At 40.2% G+C, this 19,602-nt stretch overlaps 1 protein-coding gene across 1 annotated transcript; it reads right to left on the reverse strand.

Moving 5' to 3' along the window:
* Nucleotides 1–552: 552 nt before the first annotated feature.
* Nucleotides 553–11,825, reverse strand: LOC101155832 (actin-related protein 3). The gene is made up of 12 exons (XM_004066523.5): nucleotides 11,621–11,825; nucleotides 11,197–11,252; nucleotides 9,428–9,552; nucleotides 9,242–9,352; nucleotides 5,351–5,446; nucleotides 3,636–3,743; nucleotides 3,413–3,556; nucleotides 3,044–3,217; nucleotides 2,865–2,957; nucleotides 1,490–1,615; nucleotides 1,333–1,416; nucleotides 553–1,250 (listed from the first exon to the last, which is right to left on the reverse strand). The coding sequence occupies exons 1-12, from the start codon at nucleotides 11,662–11,664 to the stop codon at nucleotides 1,155–1,157; spliced, it is 1,257 nt and encodes a 418-aa protein (XP_004066571.1). The 5' UTR covers nucleotides 11,665–11,825; the 3' UTR covers nucleotides 553–1,154.
* Nucleotides 11,826–19,602: the final 7,777 nt, after the last annotated feature.

The following is a 19,602-nucleotide window of genomic DNA, read 5'->3' on the forward strand; positions in this document are numbered from 1 at the left end:
TCTCTGATTGGTCAAAATTCAACTGTTTAACTTTCAGTGGCCGTTCAACGGTCACGCTTGGATATTCGCGTAGCAAAGCGTAAATACAAGAGTTTGAAACGTGGAAGTCCGATACAGGCATCCGTGTTTGCATAGACTTTTTATTGAAATTTGTCACTTGAATATGCATTTCTAAGACCGGTGTGAACATTGCTTCCGGCCTGAGTCATAACTGCATTGGATACAGGCTGCCAGCAGGTGAAAAAAATGGTCAAACCAGTACGAGGCACGCAGATGGAAATGAAACACACATTGGGTGTGCATGTAATTATTTTCAGTAGGATGCAGAAACTAGCTTTGATTGCCTACTTTCCTGAATTTCCTACATTCATCATCTAGACCCCACAAGACAGTGTGCTAAACCTTTTTTCTTCAATATGTGATCTTCATTGATGTCCAAGGTTTTGATGAAATCCTTTATCCACCTTTGTCATGGTAGGGATAACGCGTCAATGTAAGGGGGGGGTCATCTGGACCCCATAGGATAGCACAAGGAACACACAGAGACAAATGTGGAAATCCATCTTTGGCATTTATTAGAATGCCGTTTTCTGAGATTGTATTTGGTACAGTACAACTGAAGCAACAGTGACGGTCCGAAAACAGTCATGATAATTATCATACACACTTTTCAGAGGTGATTGGTTCAAATACAAAACCAAAGGAATGCAAAGCGTTTGAAAAGTCTACAATTTTCTGGAGGCCAAGTTTGTCGAAGAGGTCCCACATTTCCTGTCAAATCTTTGTTGATTTTTTCCTTTTTTTTCTCAAAATACATACAAAAAACCTCTCAACCCCAACAAAAGAGCATACATACATGATTCATTGCAAACCTTTAACGACGTACGAACACACATACGAGGCACGCACAGTTTTGAGATATTTTCTTGTGGTAAACATTTTCTTTTTTTTCTTTAAGCAGATTTCTTGTTCCTTTAACTCACGCAAAAAAACTGCTTTTGCAGTTTGTTTGGTCCGCTGTCGCTCCACTCATCAGTGCAAAGCCCCGTGGACTTTGGTGGGATGTTTAGTTCTGCTGCTCCTTATCCTTATTTGTCTGTTTTTTAAAATTTTCTTTTATTTCTCCACTCAAACCTATGCTAAACACGCTTCTCCTAAGACATGACTCCAAACACGGGGTTGTGGCGACAGATGCTCGGCCCGATCTCCTCGTAGTCTTTTTTGGTGTGACACACCTGGTAGAACTCCGGCTGCACACAGGAGATTATGTTTTGCTCAGATTGGGAATAGGACTCCTACATTTTTAGGCTGAGAGAGAAGAGGAACACTCACGGTAGATGCCAGCATCGATCCTCCAAACCACACGGCGTATCTCTGCATGTGGTGAGTAATGACCTGCACGTCGATGGGCTTCGGCTGCAGACGAGAAGCAACAGTTGAACCAAACTTTAACCCTAAAGATCAACTTCACTTGTATGGCGGATTTTACCTTCAATTTGCCACCACTTAGCTCTTCGCTGATCTTAAGCCGGGCGTCCACGGTCCTCTTGAGGTCTCTCTGCAGTCGTCTGCCGAAGTCCCTAAACATGGTGGAGCCTCCGGACAGAACGACATTCTGCAGAAACAGAGAAATGCCAAGTTATTCCGCCAACTATAGCATAAAGAATATCCGAAATATTTAACTAAACTCTTTATATCACTTTAAATTTGTTGAATCTTTTTCACTTCTTAACAATTCAGCGTTGCTTCTTGCCGTCAGTAGCAAATATTGATACGCATACCTACAGTGGCCTCTAGTGGTTGTTGCTATTTATTAAAAAAGATTTGTAGTAGGTTTAGGGGGATGTCATCTGGAGCACACAAAGCTTGCCCCAGGCTTTTTCCTAAACAGCTCTGTTCTGAAATAAGATTGTGTCATGGAATTCGAGCCGGGTACAACCCGCAATTATTAATTTCTCATTTGTGATCAATTCCCAAAGAGTTGGCATTTTAATGAATTAAAAGGGAGGTCCTCCATGCATCACTACCAAATCCAATTGGTCAAAGTTCAACCTGGTTTAACTTGTAACGGATGTTCAATGGCTGCACATTTTGTATGTAGAGCCCAATGACTGTCTTTAATACGTGCATAACTATGAGTTTTAAACGCAGAATCTTGGAAGTGGCTGCTCAAACAGGCGTGTGAACATGGCTTCAGTCACACCCCTTCCAAACCATGCAAAAATCCACCAGTTTTATTCAGGAAATACGGTAAATTATGTATGAAAATATGCTTTCTAAGGATGGATATTTCTTATTCCCTCCTATTTTTTTCCATTAATGATCAAAATCAACAACATATCTGAGGTTTTCATAAGGGATGCCCCAATAACATTTTATTTTTGGCCCAGATCCAAGTCATTTGACTTCAAGAATCTGTGAAAACAGAGTTCCGATCTGATGCACAAATGAACAAATACAAAATGAACAGGAACAAGTTTTTCCCCTATTTTTATTTTAATCAACTTCTTTTATCATTTAAAAAACGTAAAGAGTGCACTTGTGTCAAGCAGCTTGAATAATCAACTAAAAAACTTTCAGCTAGTAAAAATTGGTGATAGGCCTGGGAGAAAGTTTGATGACTGTAATTTTAGTATCCAGAACTACTGAAAGTGTGGCGATTTGTTCCCAATATGCAGACATCTAGTAGAGTATTAATCTGTAACAATAAGTTTGAAATAAATGGCAGTGATCATAATAATGAGAATAAAAGAAATATCTATTCCCAATTTTGATTGAGTCTGAAAGTAAGTGATCAGCCCTGATTTCCAAAGACATAATTGGGCCGAGACATCCCAAGCTTTCATTCGTTTTAGATTGCATACCTTATAGAGTGGGCGTCTCACGTCGATGGGACAGTTCTGGATGACTTCGTCCACCACCTCCGAGATCGGCTGGGTGAAGTCTGGGTTGGCAAACTATACGAAATAAAAAAACAAAAACATTTGAAAAGTGAATTGGTTTCTGCCAGGTCTGTTGGGAAGGTCCTTGACCATTTTTGTACCTCGGGGTGGAAGAAGATCTCTGGACCGAGGAAGCGTTCGTATCCAACATCAATGGTGAACTCCTTCTTAGAGATAGCGTTGATCCCGGTGTACTGCTTGATCCACTTAGAGCCGTCTGTGTCGTACTTGTTGAACTCCTTCACTAGATCCGGACAGACGTAGCTGAAGCGCTCCTTAAAATGGGAGAAAAAGAAAAACATCAATAAAGCCTTTTTTTTTAATTCTCCTATTTGGCCACTAGTGGGCAGTGCAGTAAAAGAAAGTTAGAAGAATCTGACAACTTCCTTCTTTTGCTTTTTCTTTGCCCAGGAGGGTTTTTCCATTTATTCAAATGTTGCGAACTATTCCTAAGAAAGAGACATGTTCACCTTGACAGCTTTGGCCGTCTCCAGCGACTGCTCCGGAGGAATTCCCACCTCCCTCTCTCGTAGCAGCTGCTGAGTGAAGTAGGTGATGTCTCGCCCGGCGATGGGGATGTGTTTAATGCAACTGCCGATGACGTAACCTTCAGCCTGGAGAGCAGAAGTGGAGAAGTTTAAGGCTTAAGACTCAGAAAAGATCAAGTGTTAAGAGTGTGACCGTGACACCAACCACTGGGATGACGTGTGTGACACCGTCGCCGCTGTCAATAACAGTTCCCGTCAGCGTTCGCTCTCCGATCTGTCTGGAGGTCCAGGAGGCGGCCAGTGCCAAAACAGCCTGAAGCAAAAACACATCCAGTTTTTTTCTTGTACTATGAACACTTCAAGAAACGGACTACAGCGATCCCTCGCTATAACACGGTTTACTTTTCACGGTTTCGCTACTTCACGGATTTGCAGCGTGCATTGTGTTCTGCATTCTGATTGGCTAAAAAGTCACTCCGCTTCTTCTCTACCTGTGCGTCAATAACGTTGCAGTTTAATATGTACACGTACGTAAAACAGCTTGCCAAATTTACATTATGTACTTGCAAATTCTGTTGATGTTGGCATGTCGGTTTATAAGGATGTTTTTACGAAGAAGAAAAAAAGAGCGACACCAACTGCCGATCACTATGTTCTTCTCCCTAACAAACACACCTGCAGCTGCACCGCGGGCTTTAAAAGAATAAAAATCTGCAGAGCGGAGTCAGGATGCAGCGGCTCAGTCTGAATTTAGAGCAGTTAAATAGACCCGAGTCACTATTTGTGCGACTGTACTTTGTATTTTTTCATAATGATCATTTTATATTTTCTCCCGTTTAATCCAATTACGCGGGTCGCGGTGGGCGGGGCTAATCTCCGCGATTTGATGCCTTCTGTTCACATTGATGATTAAAATTATTTGACAGTACAGAACAGAAGTTATTTGTTAAAAAACGTTTCTAAAGTACTTTGATTTGTGAAACAAATGCTGGAGCATATAAAATGGTTTGTTCTTTCTTTTCAATGTATAATAGAGTATTTAATTGTATCATAATTGTAAAAAAAAAATAGAGGTTTCTACTTCACGGTTTTTGACTATCACGGGTTCTTTTTGGAACGTAACCCCCGTGAAAAACAAGGGTTTACTGTAATTCAAAAAGTTCAGAGTGAAACCTCTAAAGGAGACACGAAACATTGAAATTTTCCAATTACCGTATTTTCCGGACTCCGCAGCGGAGTCGCTGCGGAGTATAAGTTGCAACAGTCCAAAAATGCATTATAAAGTAGAAAAAAGCACAGATAAGTCGCACTGGACTACAAGTCACATTTTGACGGGAAATTTATTTGACAAAATCTGAGACCAAGAACTAATAACTTGCACAACCTCATATGACACAATCATAGCAGAATGTTTATCTCATAATTTCAAAGTAATTCTTTCTCAAACTTATTTATTTATTCATTTCATGAAGCATCATTGGCCAACTAATACTCTGTTTTCATCCTGTATTTGTAGAAACAGTTGTCAATTTTTTTTGCATTTTTGAATCAAATCATTGGAAAATAGAATATTAGGTTGTTAGCCTTCAAGATCTAACTGTAAAAGTTTGCTGATTCTCTGAGTCACTTAACATACTCTTAAGACTTAACATACCTCATACATCAAATTGACCCAGGAACATCATCTCTGTTCCTCACAAATGAACATAACAGGAGGGTTAACAATGTATTTATTTCAATTTATTTCTAATATAAGTCGCTGCGGAGTATAAGTCGCACCCCTTGCCAAACTATGAAAAAAAGGGCGACTTATAGTCCGGAAAATACGGTAGATCTCCTCTTAAAGGCACCAGTTTCACACGAGCTTCTATGAATCCAAAGCTTTAGGCTCAATGCAGGCATCAATTTAAACAAACGTACCTGAACAGCGATGTAGAGGCCTGGCACGTTGAAGGACTCAAACATAATCTCTGCAGTGTACTCGCGGTTCTCAGGCGTGTTGAGAGGAGGCTCCGTCTAAAGATAAAACAATTTTATGTCAATAAATAAATATACAAACAAAAGTAACGTCTTTTGTTTTTTTATTTATATACAACCAGTTTGTCAACTGAAAAACAAAGATGCCTAAATTTTATAACACTGAGCAGACATTGAGAATGATCCTGGAGCAAGTCAACCCATTTGACTCGGAGGGAGAAGAGATAGTCCTTCAGCTGGACTCAGACTGATATTTCTTCTGATACGATTTCATACACATCTATAGCAGTTGTCTATCCATTCATTTTCTGTGCCTGCTTATCCTAGTCAGGATCACAGGGGTCTGCTGGAGCACATCCCAGCTAGTCACAGACAATTGGGGAAGGGTACACCCTGAATGGGTCACCAGTCCATTGCAGGGCCACATAGATAAAAAAACAGGTACACTCACATTCACACCTAGGAGAAATTTAGAGTCATTTGATTTAACCAGATGTTTCTTGGACTGGAGAGGCAAAGGAGGCATATTTGACATGATTTGGAATTTATAGTTTCAACTAGAATTCAGCTAAAAACAATAACATTTCAAATAACTAGGTGAAACAACATATATCCCAATATTACTGAAGGTTTTCATTGCTCAGATCTCAGAAATTTGATCACAGATGAGGAAATTTCACTGCCATCAGAAAAGAGAGGACGACTGGAGACACACACTGCGCCAACAGAGAAGGCAAAAGATGGCACAATGTGGCATGAAGAACAGGTTGGGACGCCTCTCCATCACAGCCCAATTGAAGATTACACTGCTGAGGAAGAGCCAACTGCTTTGGTCAGAAGTACAGTGTTGACTCGCTTACGGAGTTTCCTGTGTTTCCTCACTCTGGGGCCTCATTTATAAAACTTTGCGTAGGATTTGCGTCAGAAGTGGCGTACGGATGAAACAGGACGTGCGTATGCACAGAAATATTCGGATTTATAAAACCGTGCGCACGCACATCCTATGCATCTTTCCCTTAATAAATCACAACCAATTCTAAATGCAGCGCAGCTTTTGCGGCTTCATGACACGCCCATAGTTGCCCATAAATAGTCCGCGAAACGCCCACAAATTAATATTCATGGCTTGCAAAATCATGGCAAACACAGAGAGGAAATCAAAAAAACGTAACTTCACTCAATGTGAAGTAGAAGTTATCGTCGGCGATGTGGAAAAGAGGAGAAAAATGTTGTTTGGAGGGCACAGTGTGGGCATTACTAATGCCTAAAAGGCACTTGAGTGGCAAACGGTGGCAGACGCTGTATATGCTGTAGCCTCACAACCTCGGACCGTGGCCGAAATAAAGAAGAAATGGTCAGACATCAATCAAAGTCGAGGCAAAAAAACGTCTAGCGCTCCATCGCCAGAGTGTCTCTGCCACCGGGGGGGGGGGGTGTAACCGGAGCGGCAGATGCACCGGGTGACACGCGTGGTTCCTCCGAGTGCTCTTCTGTGACGCCGGGCCCAAAAAGCCCGCAGAGGTCCAACAGGACGGCTCGAGGAAGTTGGAACCGGCTCATAAGCCACTCGTCCTCGTTTGCCAGCAAGTCTTCTTGCTGTCTAAAGATGCGTTCACTCCGAAATCTTCCATTTGCCACATCTTCTGAGTGCGCTAGATCAGCCATTGTGCGTCATTACGCATTGTGATGGGGCATTTTATTTCCATCCATTTAATTACATCTGACAAGCTACAGATGTCGGTAATAATCGACGTGGAAATGGGAAATTGATCAGCGCAAATGTAATTTCTTGTTGCTTTCTGAATGGTTGAGACATACGCCATACACGGTTTTGTCAAAAATAAAACAAACTAAAGGCATATGCATAAATACCATAATTCCATAGCTTATGAAGAAATGTTTTAATATGAAAACAACTTTCCCCAGTGGAAAATTAGTACATCTGTCCGTCCGTCCGTCCGCACCTATATCTGCTCCGCCAGATGGACACATTAACGAGAATATCAGTTTTTTACATTATTTCGTTCTGTTAACTATTATTTATGAGGATGAATTGCACAACATGCCAATATTGCAGAACATATTTCACTTTTCTTTTTGCAAATAAGTGTTCATTTGAATTTCTGTTGTAATTTTCGTTTGATTTTTTTTTGTATGTTTCACTGCTGATCGATCAAACGGGTGTTCGTGTAGGCTCTTAATTGTAAGACTTGTTTTGTAAAGTCTTCATGTTATTTATGAGAGGCAGTATTGTCATTTTCACTTTCACGTGTTTCTTCCATCTGCCGACGGCGTCGCCGTTTCTCATTTCACCCGTTTTTGTGCGTACGCCTGGGTCAGAGCTTGCGTGAAGGACTGCACATTTTCCTGTCAAGTTTGCTTTTTATAAATCTCAACTATTGCGTAGAGAGTGGCGTACGCCTTCTTTTGTGCGTACGCAACGTTTATAAATGAGGCCCCTGGACATGCTTTGGACTATTCAGGACTGTACTGTTCAGCGTGGACGTCAGACAAGACGATAGCTGGTTCATGGCCCTCCCTGAACTAATGGGATGCATTGCCAACCTCCTTGTGAGGGGGGAATAAAACTACCACCCATGCAAGATGCAAAAATGGGAAATCCTCTGATCTCCAAAATTATGGTCAGAAACCACTTCAAAGACATCATGCGGCATTTACACTTTGATGACAAGGGCACACGCGTGGAACGAGTTGGGACTGACGGGTTTCCTGCAATCTCCAATGTTTGGGGGTCTTTCGTTGCCAACTGCATCAAATCTTTCAACCCAGGCAAGATTCGCCGGGAGCTTCTAGAATCAGTAAAAAAGTTTGCACAGGCACATGCGGGTGCTGAGAAGGCGAAAAAGGACAACCGAGTTTGGTGACAAGCTCCCACACCTGGCAAAGGGAAAAGGGCAATGAGCCAGGCGAATGGTCAGTACAAGAACAATCATGCCAGAGTGTGCTTTGTTGATTGCTATAAGTATACCTGTGGCAAATGCAGAGAGAAGATTGTGTGGCAGTGCCAAGTATGTGCAGACAATGTAGTGGGTTGAAGATATCACTTTGACCACATGATGCACAGATTTGTTTGATTGTACATGTCAGTATTATGTCTGTAAAGAAATTTCTTTTGTGCATGACCTCTTACTAGAAGTGACAAAAGTGAGGGGAAATGATGAGAAACTTGTGCAGCCGTTAGGCTGTTCTTTTTGCATGCAAAAAGAACAGCCTAACGGCTGTGCTGTTCATGTGCAAACCATGTAGAGGGCTGCTCTTTGGGTATGCAAATGATAACTAATCCAGCCACTTGGCTGTCCCCTGGCCATTCCAGGTAGAAAAGCCAAATGGCTGCTCTACGGACTTTCTAGTGTTAAAAAAATGCTTTAGTTTTTCACATTTCTATGCAATCTTTTTGTTCAACCCATGGAATAAAAGCTGAAAGTCTGCACTTTAATGGCATCTGAGATGTTTTATTGAAAATTCAGTGTAGTAATGTACAGAAACAAAATTAGAAAGAATGCGTCTCTGTCTTTTTATTTGTCATTTGTGCCTCTTCATTTTTGACCTGTCTGTTTCTTTCTTTATGCAGACCAGAGTTTTTTGAATGCTGCTAAACAAATTTAACTCACAAAGTTGTTAACGTTTAAATGACAAACAGTAATTACCTCAAATTTTGTGAATTTATTAGATGGAATCACATCAAGATTTTGAAAAAGTCTTTTTTTTATATAGCTCATTGTTACATTTTTTCAACCAAAGACTGATGAAATCCAGCACTTTCCTTCTGTTCTTGGATTTCCCAAACTCCTTTCATGAAAACTCTGCTCTTACCAGCAGGAAGTAGTGGTCTTCAGGTTCTGCCCGCAGATACTTGAAGATGACCTGCTCCATGAATCTCTCCATCAGGTCCCAGTCCTCCACGATCCCGTGACGGATGGGCCACTGCAGAGATACATTCTCAGCACAGATTCTCTGCTTAAAAACACAAAAGATGGATGCCGGTGGCAGACTCCCTACCTTTGTCGCATACGATGGCTTGTCGATGGCTTCGTCGCCGATAAAAAAGTCCAGGTCGTCGACTCCTTTCATCATTCTGCGCTGCGCTTGGTCTCCAACTTTGGCGGACTCTTTGATTGCAATACCTGAAGAAGACGACGATCAAATAGGGATTGAAATAAAACCACACCAGGGCAACAGACTTTTATTTTGATGGTGTTTCTGTTGATGGGGTGGCCGTGGTGCAGAGGTAGAGCGGCTGACCTCTGATCAGAATATTGCATGCTCAGTTACCGCCTCGTCTCCCCATGTGCCAAAGTGTCCTTGGGCAAGACACTAAACCCCACATTGCTCCTGGTGGTTACAGGTTGGTGCCGGTATAAGTCAGCGGAGCCGCCATGAGTGTGTAAATGTGTGTGTGAACGGGTGAAAGGGGGTGTGACTTTAAAATGTTTAAGGTCTTCAAACTAGGTACAAAAGCATTATATAAGTAAAAGATTAAAAGCTATTTTAATAAAACAAAGGTAAAATATTTCTGCTAGTTTTTTCTTATCAGTGTTATTTTTGCTATAATTTTTAGGGTGCTGTAGGAAACCTGCCAACAAACAATTGCCGTTATTCGACAACAATAAGGCATGTTATTCATATAAGTGAAAATGTTTTGACTGTTGTTGATTTTAATTTTTTTAAATAAGTTCAAGTTTAATGCAACTTTTTTTCCAACATCATTGTCAGTACTTTGCTCTTTTAAGAGTGTACATAATATATTTTGAATACAAAGGTGTAACTGTGTCAAAACCTGAAGCAGGATATCTAAAGATAACATCGACTGCATTTTTAAGGGGAAAAAAAGATTGACCTTCAAATGTTCAAAATGAATGAATAAAATGTTTGTTTTTTTTGGTTGAAGGCCCACTCCAATTATCTTTAGAGCCATTTTCCCTGTGGTCTTTTCATTATGATTGTGTCATTTTCAGCCCTAATCCCTTTCTCTTGGACTTAAGTTCTGCAGAGTTTATTAAAGATTTGCCTCCAAGGTGTTGGTGCTCCCATCCGCATGGTGCAACTTCAAATTTCAAAAATGGCGAGCCATTTCGGAGCTGTCCAACCGACCAATTTTGAACCAGATTTCACATGGATGAGGAAAACAAAGACGTGCATGGACCTCTACGCCTGATGCATCAGAATGGAGCGGAGCAAGGAGCTTATGGCTCGCTAAATATAGTTTCTACAGCACAACTACAAATGCTTTCAAATGGCTTTTTTAGAAATCTGCTTATGATTCACAACGATTTGAAAACAGAAATACTCGTGAGCTTAACCTTCTTTAATACATGTCCTCCATCATCAAAAATGCCAAAACATGTTAAGAACACCATTTTAAACTATGACTCTGAAGTTTAAAACATTAAATCAAGGACAAAAAAGTAAAGGTTATGTCGAAATGATGCCAAAATAATTAAATTTTAATAATTTAATTTGCTAGAATTAACGTCTAGCAACCTTTTCAATGAGCAGTTTAAAAAAATAGAAGGAAGTGATGTACGTTTGAACTTAGACATGACATAACTGTAAGTTCCTATTTCTATTTTTAAGAACCTCAAAATGGGAACTGAAAACTGTGTAGATGTAACTCAAAATGCAGAAATGTCTGCACTTTGTTTTATTCAAATTACATTTTCCTACAACAATAAAACTATCTTGAAAGCAGCGTTTTTGTCTAAGCTTAGAATGACACCTATTTAGCCTACAGCCCCCAACCAATCAAGTGTTTCGTCAGTGTTACTCACATGAAGGTATAATGAACTGAGGTTCCGTATTTCCTGCATAGCCAAGCTTTGTGTACCTGAAAAATAAAATACAGCTTTACGTAACTGTCATTCATTTCAACTCAAAACGCGTTCCCCAAATTATCCAGTCACTTGATTTAAGAGCAAGAAACTGGGTGGTGCGTTCATGGCCGCTGGAATCTCCAGGAAGTACCTTAGGCTTAGCTTTCTTAGCTCGGAGCCGATGAACGGAGCAAAAGGTACACTTAAATTAAAATGTAACAACAATAAGGACAATTTATAGGTATACCCCCGATTTTTCACTAGAATAGAACAAAAGGAGTGAAGAAATACTTTGTAGCTGTCAAGAGCTGCTCTGCGGGGCGTTAGCTGCGGGTTTGACGGACAGGCTAACGCAAGCTAGCTTCTCGTTCTAGTTACTCACCCAGTTCCGCAATCAACAACACAAGCCGGGAGTCGACTAGCCATGTTTGCGCTCCTTTAATCTGATCTACAAAAAGATGAACGAAGCGCCTGTCACCGGCGGGGCCTTATTGGGAACTAATATGCGAGGCTGCAGCCTGAATGAAACCCTGCTGCTTCAAGAGCGCTTCCGGGTTCGGTGGAAATTCTTCTCTGCAGACTCAGCAGCTTTGAGGAAGCAACATCGCCCACCAGCGGACGGAATGTGTTACTGCACTGAAAAAATGTAAAATTTGTTTTTCAGAATATTTCTTTATTCAAATCAAATTGGTGTAAACCAAGAGCAGGCGAAAAAAGTGCCCCTGGCAAAAAATGTGTACTTTTTGATTTTTTTTTTAATAAATTATAGTTGAGTATAAGTATAGCAAGTATACTGCCATATTCGGGTAGTGTAGAAGTAAACTAATGGAATACTTCTTCAGACTACTTTGGAATGTTCTAAGTTTACAATATATAGATAGTATAAAAAACTTCAAGTATACTGCCCTATTTAAATAAACTAATGTTTAGCTTCGGGTGCCATTTATAAAAAAAAGCTAATTTTTGGGGTTAAATAATATGGTGGACACTAAGCCACCACGTCCCTCAGCATTGGGGGAGGGAAGGGGGGACGGAGTTACTCCACATCAAAAGTCCATTTCAGGAGCCAATTTCCAATGAACTACTGCCACTGCAGACACTAGGTTCTGGAAAACGACACAATTGTTTTGAATTTGGCTAAAAAAATTTTTTAGATGATGGTTAGTTTAACCAAATATTTGGTTGACTGAAAAAATACAGTTTTCACCTTTATTCTCTGCAATGGACAAACTTGAACACCAGAGAGAGCACAAGCTCAGATTCAGAAATTCAAGTGCTAGCAGTTCTTTCTGTAATCCCACACAAACTTGCTCTTTCAGCTTTATTTTATTTTACACGCTTCATCTGTAAAAGTATATTTCCTGAGATGGAAGAATCTGCAAAACAATAGATTTTTACAGGCTTTCATTGATCTTCTGTCCCCTGCCTTCTGTTTTGCTTTAGTGCAGAGTATTTAACACCTTACAGCCTGAAGCAAAACCTCCTCTTTGCATTGCTGCAACATGAACTGTATTTACCGCATTATAAGACCCACTAGACGATAAATCATGCTTATGTCATAAAAAAGCTGCACTGTATGAACTGTATGGCACATCCCAGCAGGCACAAGATGTCTATTGGATGACTAATATACATACATCTATTGTAGATGTATGTATGCATGTATGTATGGACATCTCAGACAACTATATTTTGTTTTTCTTTTAGATGTCTAGCATATAGAGGTCTCCTACACATCTTGTAGAGATAATCTTGAAGGTTATTTTTTTACGTCTGTTAAAGTACTTCTTCAAATATTTACTAGAAATAAAAATACTGCGATTTTGCATCCATCTATTCATCTTCCCAACCCCTTGAATCCCTTTTAGGGTCACAGGTTTCCAGGTTCCTACCCAGCTACAGTTGAAGCTGGGGTACATCAGGTCGAAGGGCGACATTCGCACACAGGAGCAATTTGCAAACAGCTGTTAGCCTATGGAACATGTTATTGAACTGTGGGAGGAAGCAGGAGAAAATCCACACCTGTAGAGGGAGAACATGCAAACTACACAAAGAAAGTTCCCGGCCGGGATTCAACCCAGATTTTTTTCACTGTAAGGTGAAGGACCTTAACCATTACTCCATCATGCAGCTGTTCTAGTAATCACAAAGAACATTTCTACTGAATTTTACCTGGAGTTAAAGGTCTCAGAAACTTACATAAAAACAACAATCCTACTGTTCAGAATGTCAACTCTTCGCATTATGGAACAAAATGATGTAGGTGTAATGTATTGTCAGAGTGGTTTTATTATTAGAATATGTTTAAAGCACATTTTCCAATCTTCTGCTGCACAACAGTGTCTAGTTGCTGTTCAGACGCAAAGTCTTGAAGTTTACAATTGCATTTAGTTGAATAAATTAGGGAAACAAAGTGTTGTCATATTTATATTTGATAGTAAAAGGAAAAAGAATGATGGCACACCAAAGTCAAAATGATAGAAACACATTTGACTTGGCTTTTCTAGCAGTTTTGATCTGCTGCAGCAGGACGATCTAATTTGAAACACTTATCTGGGTGTATTTTATTTTGAAAGGAACTTGAATGGGCTTCTGTTAAAGTAAAAAATAAATAAGTTATGTATAGAAAACATATAAAAACTTATGCTTCAATAATTGTAAATAGTATTATTTACAACAGTTATTGTAAATACAGGCACAGAAACAAATAAAATGTGTTTTTCTAAACTGGGACTTTGAAGCTCTCACTGGATTTTTAGAAACAAACCCAAATGGCTCTTTCAGATAGCAACATAAAAATGGTCCTGCAAGCTGGTGACTTGTTCTGGGTGTACCTCGTCTTTGGCCAACAGTAGCTTGATAGGAACCTGCAATCCTATGACCACAAAATGGATTCAGTGGGTTTTGAAGATGAATGGATGGTTGAAATAATGCAGTGCAAGTAAATGTTTAAAAAAGTGCCCTAAAAGACATCTAAAAACATCCAAAGATTAGATGTCTACATGTAAATGTGTAGGAGACTTCTATATGCAGAACCCTATCGTTAGACATCTAAAAGAGAAATACAAGAGAATTGTTTGAGATGTCCAGTGGACATCTACAATAGATGTATGTATATTTGTTATCTAAGAGACATTTTGCCCGGTGAAGACATGACCCAAATGGCTTTACAACGCACTAGGCATGATAGAACCACAACACGATTAGCTGTGGGAAAGTCATCTGCTGGAGATCTAAACCACAATGTGCAATAGACCTCAATGAATCGATGTCTACCAGATGTATAATGCATATCTATGGCTGTAAACATTAAAATAGTCATGATTTAGGCATCTAATAGATGAGTCCGTGTCTAGTGGGATTAAGCAAGACATGTCAGTCAGACTTTATCAACTCCATTCACAGTAATTCTAGAACTTGATTGTAACTTGCTACTGTCATGACTTGTAGGATGGACAGACCCAGATGCTGTAACCCAGAATGAGGACAATGGTAGGTGAGAGTTAAGGAAGAGATTTTATTGTCTTTCCAGGAGAGATGGTGATGGCTTGGTAAGAAGCTGGTGAGGACAGCGGCTTGTGGCGTGGCTGGAGGTAGTAGCGCTGCTTTACTGAGCTTGAAGTTATCACAGGGCTTCTGGAGGGCTCGGACTGACTTCCACACTGGAGACACTTGAAGGCTGGAATCCTGAGGCAGGGAAAGATCAGTTAGAATAGAGGCAAGACTTGAACACATGAACTTAGACTGAGACCAGGTTTAGTCACCATAAGGGGCAACGAACTGGCGTTGGATACTGGGGCTGAGTCTCCTTAAGAGCTGAAGCAGGTGATTAGGTAAATAGGTCCCAGCTGGTGGAGTCAGGTGCAGAGCAGGAGGGGGAGGGGGAGGAGACTGACAGGCACCATAACAGCTACATGTTCAAAGGGTTAGCCAAGTTAGTATATTTACGATACCTGTAACACCCAACCTTGTTTGCAACACGTAAAAAAACAGTCTGATACCGCAACAAATGTTACTGTAACTACGCTAACTCCTAACCTTGTTAGTAACATGTAAAATACCCAAGATCTGAGTTTGCCACACGTTGGCGTAATTGCAATAATCTCTTTTTTTTCTAGTCTTTTATTTCTTTTTCAACTGAGTGCCATCAGACATTTTGTTGTAGAAATACAATGACAATAAAAATCTTTGAATCTCCAACCTTGTTAGGAGCTAGTAAAAACAACAGACTGACATTATGATAGAGCCCCATGTAACTCTCAAAATCCCTTTGATATCAGTAAGCACAACTGGATTATAAGGCACACATGTAAAAAAAGTAAAACATTAAAGACCCACTTTAATGAAAAATTGTGTTTTTGGTGTTTTAACATGTTCTTGTAGCATTATTTCATGATGGAGGACGGATAAAATTAAGATCAAAAGTGCACATTCAATTAAGTATTTCCTTATACAAATGGTTGTGAATCAGAAGCAGAAAAAAAATGCAGTTTGAAAAGGTATTCAGCTGTGACGCAGCAACTGAAATGTGTGAGTCACAGGAGCTGCTCTGCTCCATTCTGATGCATCTACTTGTGGATGACTAGATTCATGTACGTTCTCATTTGTCACATCTGAGCTGCCATCTGGCTCAAAACTGCACAACTGGATAGCTCTGATATTGCTCGCCATTTTTGTTACCCCGATAATGTTAGCATGGGGATGTGAGGGGCTGTATGCTATCGGGACAGAGTGTAAATAAATGGATGATGGGATGTCAGCCGAGGCTTACTTCCACGGCAACAGTCAAGCCCACAACTCAGTGGCAAGTTGCTGATGAACTTCTGCTGCTCTGCTCATACTTCGTCCTAAACATTGAGTTTTTTGATTTAGCCAAAAAAATGGCAGAATTATGATCACCACTGTGGGAATGCTTTGAAAATAGATGAAAAGATGATTGGAGTGGGTTTTCAAGGGTTTTAAGTGCCCTTTATTGCGTGAAAAAAACCCAGTAGATCCATTTACTGACTTAACCTTGCAGAATAAGCATTTGTGTTTGTTCCTTAAAGTGTGATTGAAAATGCAGCCTCAAGGCCCGTACACACCGGGACGAATATTCGCCAGGCGTTATTCGCCAGCGTTTTTCGCCACGTTTTTTGTGTTCACACCCAGGCGATTTTCGCTGACGATGAGTGGAGTGAACATGCAATTTCATTCCCTGACATTAGATGGCGCTTAATGTAAAACAGAAATACTCCTGTACACAAGGTGGCGCTGCGCAACTTTACGTTCCTGAAAGTCGCTTTTCACTCAGAAGAAGAGTAAGTATTTACGCGCTTGTCAGAATCATACAAAGAAAACATGAATATTTCAAGCACCAGTAGCTCCAACTGGTGCTTGGTTCGGGGATATTTTAGAATGTCCGTCATTATTTCTTCGCGGCTGTGTAGACGCTACTTGGCGTCTATCTTCTTCGCTGGTATGTGTGCTCAGCAAGGCAGTTTTGTGTTTGAGCGCCCCCAAGTTGTGTTTTACTGTAACTTCAGAAGCTCCAGACACGTGAGCAAAAGCGCCATTCTCATTGGTCGAGTATAACGAACCCGAGGCGTTTTTTTTTTTGACGCTTTAACGCCTGGCGTTTTTTCGCGTCGGTGTGCACACTCTCGTTGGTGCCCTTTGTTTAGTCACGAGGCGTTAACGCCGGCGAAATTCGTCCCGGTGTGAACAGGCCTTAAGGCTTAAAAAAATGCACCTTTGAATCATTCCGGTTGGATTTTTGGTTTCCAATTAGGATTTATTGGAACTTGATTATATCAGATTTGTTAAAATAGGTCTCCTCGGATCAATTACAACGTCTAGCTGGACTAAGGAATAATTGGCTCCCAGGAGCTTTTGATCCTCTGTCCCCTGTTAGTCCTGCGATTTGTACCTGAACCCATCTCCACCCACACAAATAGTTCTGCCTTTATTTCCAACACACTTATCTGGCGGTAAACAAAGCTGGTGAGCTGAGGTCCCTCATCAGCTGAAGTATTAGCGTAGCTACAGCTCTGCCATGACTGTGTTTGTGCGCATGTCATTAAAGCCAGACAGAGGAGGGCCTTATTATTTTTAATAATCTCCTGTTTTTGCTGCTTCTTAACCCTGGGGGAGCTGCAGTCGGCACTTGCCTCCTGTGGTTGTCAACCTCCTCCTTTATGTTCAGAATTAAGGATTCTTGGTCATGCAGGAGAACCCTAATGCTGAAGGATGCTCATTTTGCAGCCGCACCAAGGTTTAACTCCAATTTAATTGTTAATCCAGCAGAGGTTTTGCTCTTAATTTGAATCAGAAACTTTAATACTTTGTCTATTGTGTCTGCAACCGTTTTCTTTGCTGCATTGCTGGGCTCATAATTACTAGGAAAAAAATAAAAGGGCGTCAATCATTTACGTCTTGTGGTGCTCATCAGAGCCGCGGCTGCGCTGTCAGATCCTTCAAAGCCATCAGAACGAACTGAGGGAGCATTTGTGTTCACTCTGCTGTGCTTTTTTTGTTTCCCCTTTGAGAGCACATACAGCTTTTGCACACACAGAGGGGCCTCTCTAGCACTGTCGCCCATCTCAAGGGGCTACATTAAAACATATAATCAAAATAGAAAAAATGAAATCTAGTCAAACTGAATCAAATTAGTGTATTTAATAAAACAAGGTCATTAGTAGGTATCAAATTAGCTATGTATTACCAATGTTTTTTTTGAAACTGTAGGGTGGAACAAGGCTACATTTGACAAACTTGGATGTTTTGAACATTCGACTTGGGGGCCAAAAAAACACAAATACTTTTATAAGTCGAATGACTTGCACTACAGAAAAAAAATCATGAAATAAAATTAGGACTAGCAAGAATTTTATAAAGAATTTGAAGTAGTGCAAGAATGGTTGTTGTGACACATAAAATGATTAAGTAATAATTGTTTTTTTCTCAGTGGAAGTCTATGGGATTTTGGTTTCTTGGTACTTCCTACTTGGAATGCGGGGGGTTAGGGGTCACTCAGTCCAGTTTTCATAAACAGTAAATGGTGCAAAAGCAAAAGGAACTGAAATATCTGCCTGGTTAATTTCCAAAGGTGATGATTATTTTCAGTTACAGTTCTAGTGGCTATGCTTGGCAACATGCTAACTCTCTAGGCGGTTCTTGAGTGTTAGCATCTGTCCCATTATTTTAAACTTTTACATGTTTTCAGGTGCATGTCAGCAATCAAGACAAGTTAAGTTCCTGCCTCTATAACTATCACTCACAGAGTTAAGGTTAGACTGTAATAGTGGAATGCTAATGAACATAATTTTAATAATTTTTTACAAGGCCTGATGGCAAAGAAAAATTTACAACTAATTCTCTGAAAACATATTCATAAACATAAAAAAACCCAAATGATTTAATTTTTGATAAAAAGCAGCTATGGTATGTCAAAGGGCATAGTTTTTGACGGAGACACATCCGGTGTTAAAGGTTTAAAGCTTAAAACTAAAACTAAAAACAAATCGTAACTGTAAGTAACTAAATAAATTAGTCTGTTTTACAAAAGAAATTCAATCAAAATGGTGGGGATAACATGAACTTCCAGTTCCGGTCAAGGACTACTGATTCCTACTGATGATGCCTGGGCACCATCTTGTAGTCTGGGGCCTCATTTATAAAGGTTGCGTACGCACAAAAGAAGGCGTACGCCACTCTCTACGCAATAATTGAGATTTATAAAAAGCAAACTTGACGGGAAAATGTGCGATCCTTCACGCAAGCTCTGACCCAGGCGTCCGCACAAAAACGGATGAAATGAGAAACGGCGACGCCGTCGGCAGATGGAAGAAACACGTGAAAGTGAAAATGACAATACTGCCTCTCAGAAATAACATGAAGACTTTACAAAGCAAGTCTTACAATTAACAGCCTACACGAACACCCGTTTGATCGATCAGCAGTGAAACAAACAAAAAAATCAAACAAAAATTACAACAGAAATTCAAATGAACACTTATTTGCAGAAAGAAAAATAAAATAAGTTCTGCAATATTGGCATGTTGTGCAATTCATCCTCATAAATAATATAGTTAACAGAACGAAATAATGTACAAAACTGATATTCTCGTCAATGTTTCCGTCTGGCGGAGCAGATATAGGTGCAATTGGACAGACAGAGGTGCGGACGGACATATTAATTGTCCACTGGGGAAAGTTGTTTTCATAGTAAAACATTTCTTCATAAGCTACGGAATTATGGTGTTCATGCATATGCCTTTAGTTTGTTTTATTTCTGATAAAACAATGTATGACGTATGTCTCAACCATTCAGAAAGCAACAAGAAATAACATTTGCGCTGATCAATTTCCCATTTCCACGTCGAT

This window comes from Oryzias latipes, chromosome 2 (genome assembly GCF_053564925.1).
Source record: "Oryzias latipes strain Hd-rR chromosome 2, Olatipes_Hd-rR_3.1".
Taxonomy (NCBI): domain Eukaryota; kingdom Metazoa; phylum Chordata; class Actinopteri; order Beloniformes; family Adrianichthyidae; genus Oryzias; species Oryzias latipes.

Bases quoted from the DNA above. Each gene is read 5' to 3' on its own strand.
- LOC101155832 (XM_004066523.5), bottom strand. From the start codon at position 11,664: ATGGCTAGTCGACTCCCGGCTTGTGTTGTTGATTGCGGAACTGG. The intron at 9,553-11,196 runs GTGAGTAACACT...CGTCTTCTTCAG, and splicing joins TCAGTTCATTATACCTTCAT to GTATTGCAATCAAAGAGTCC. The intron at 3,744-5,350 runs GTACGTTTGTTT...TTTTTGCTTCAG, and splicing joins GCCTCTACATCGCTGTTCAG to GCTGTTTTGGCACTGGCCGC.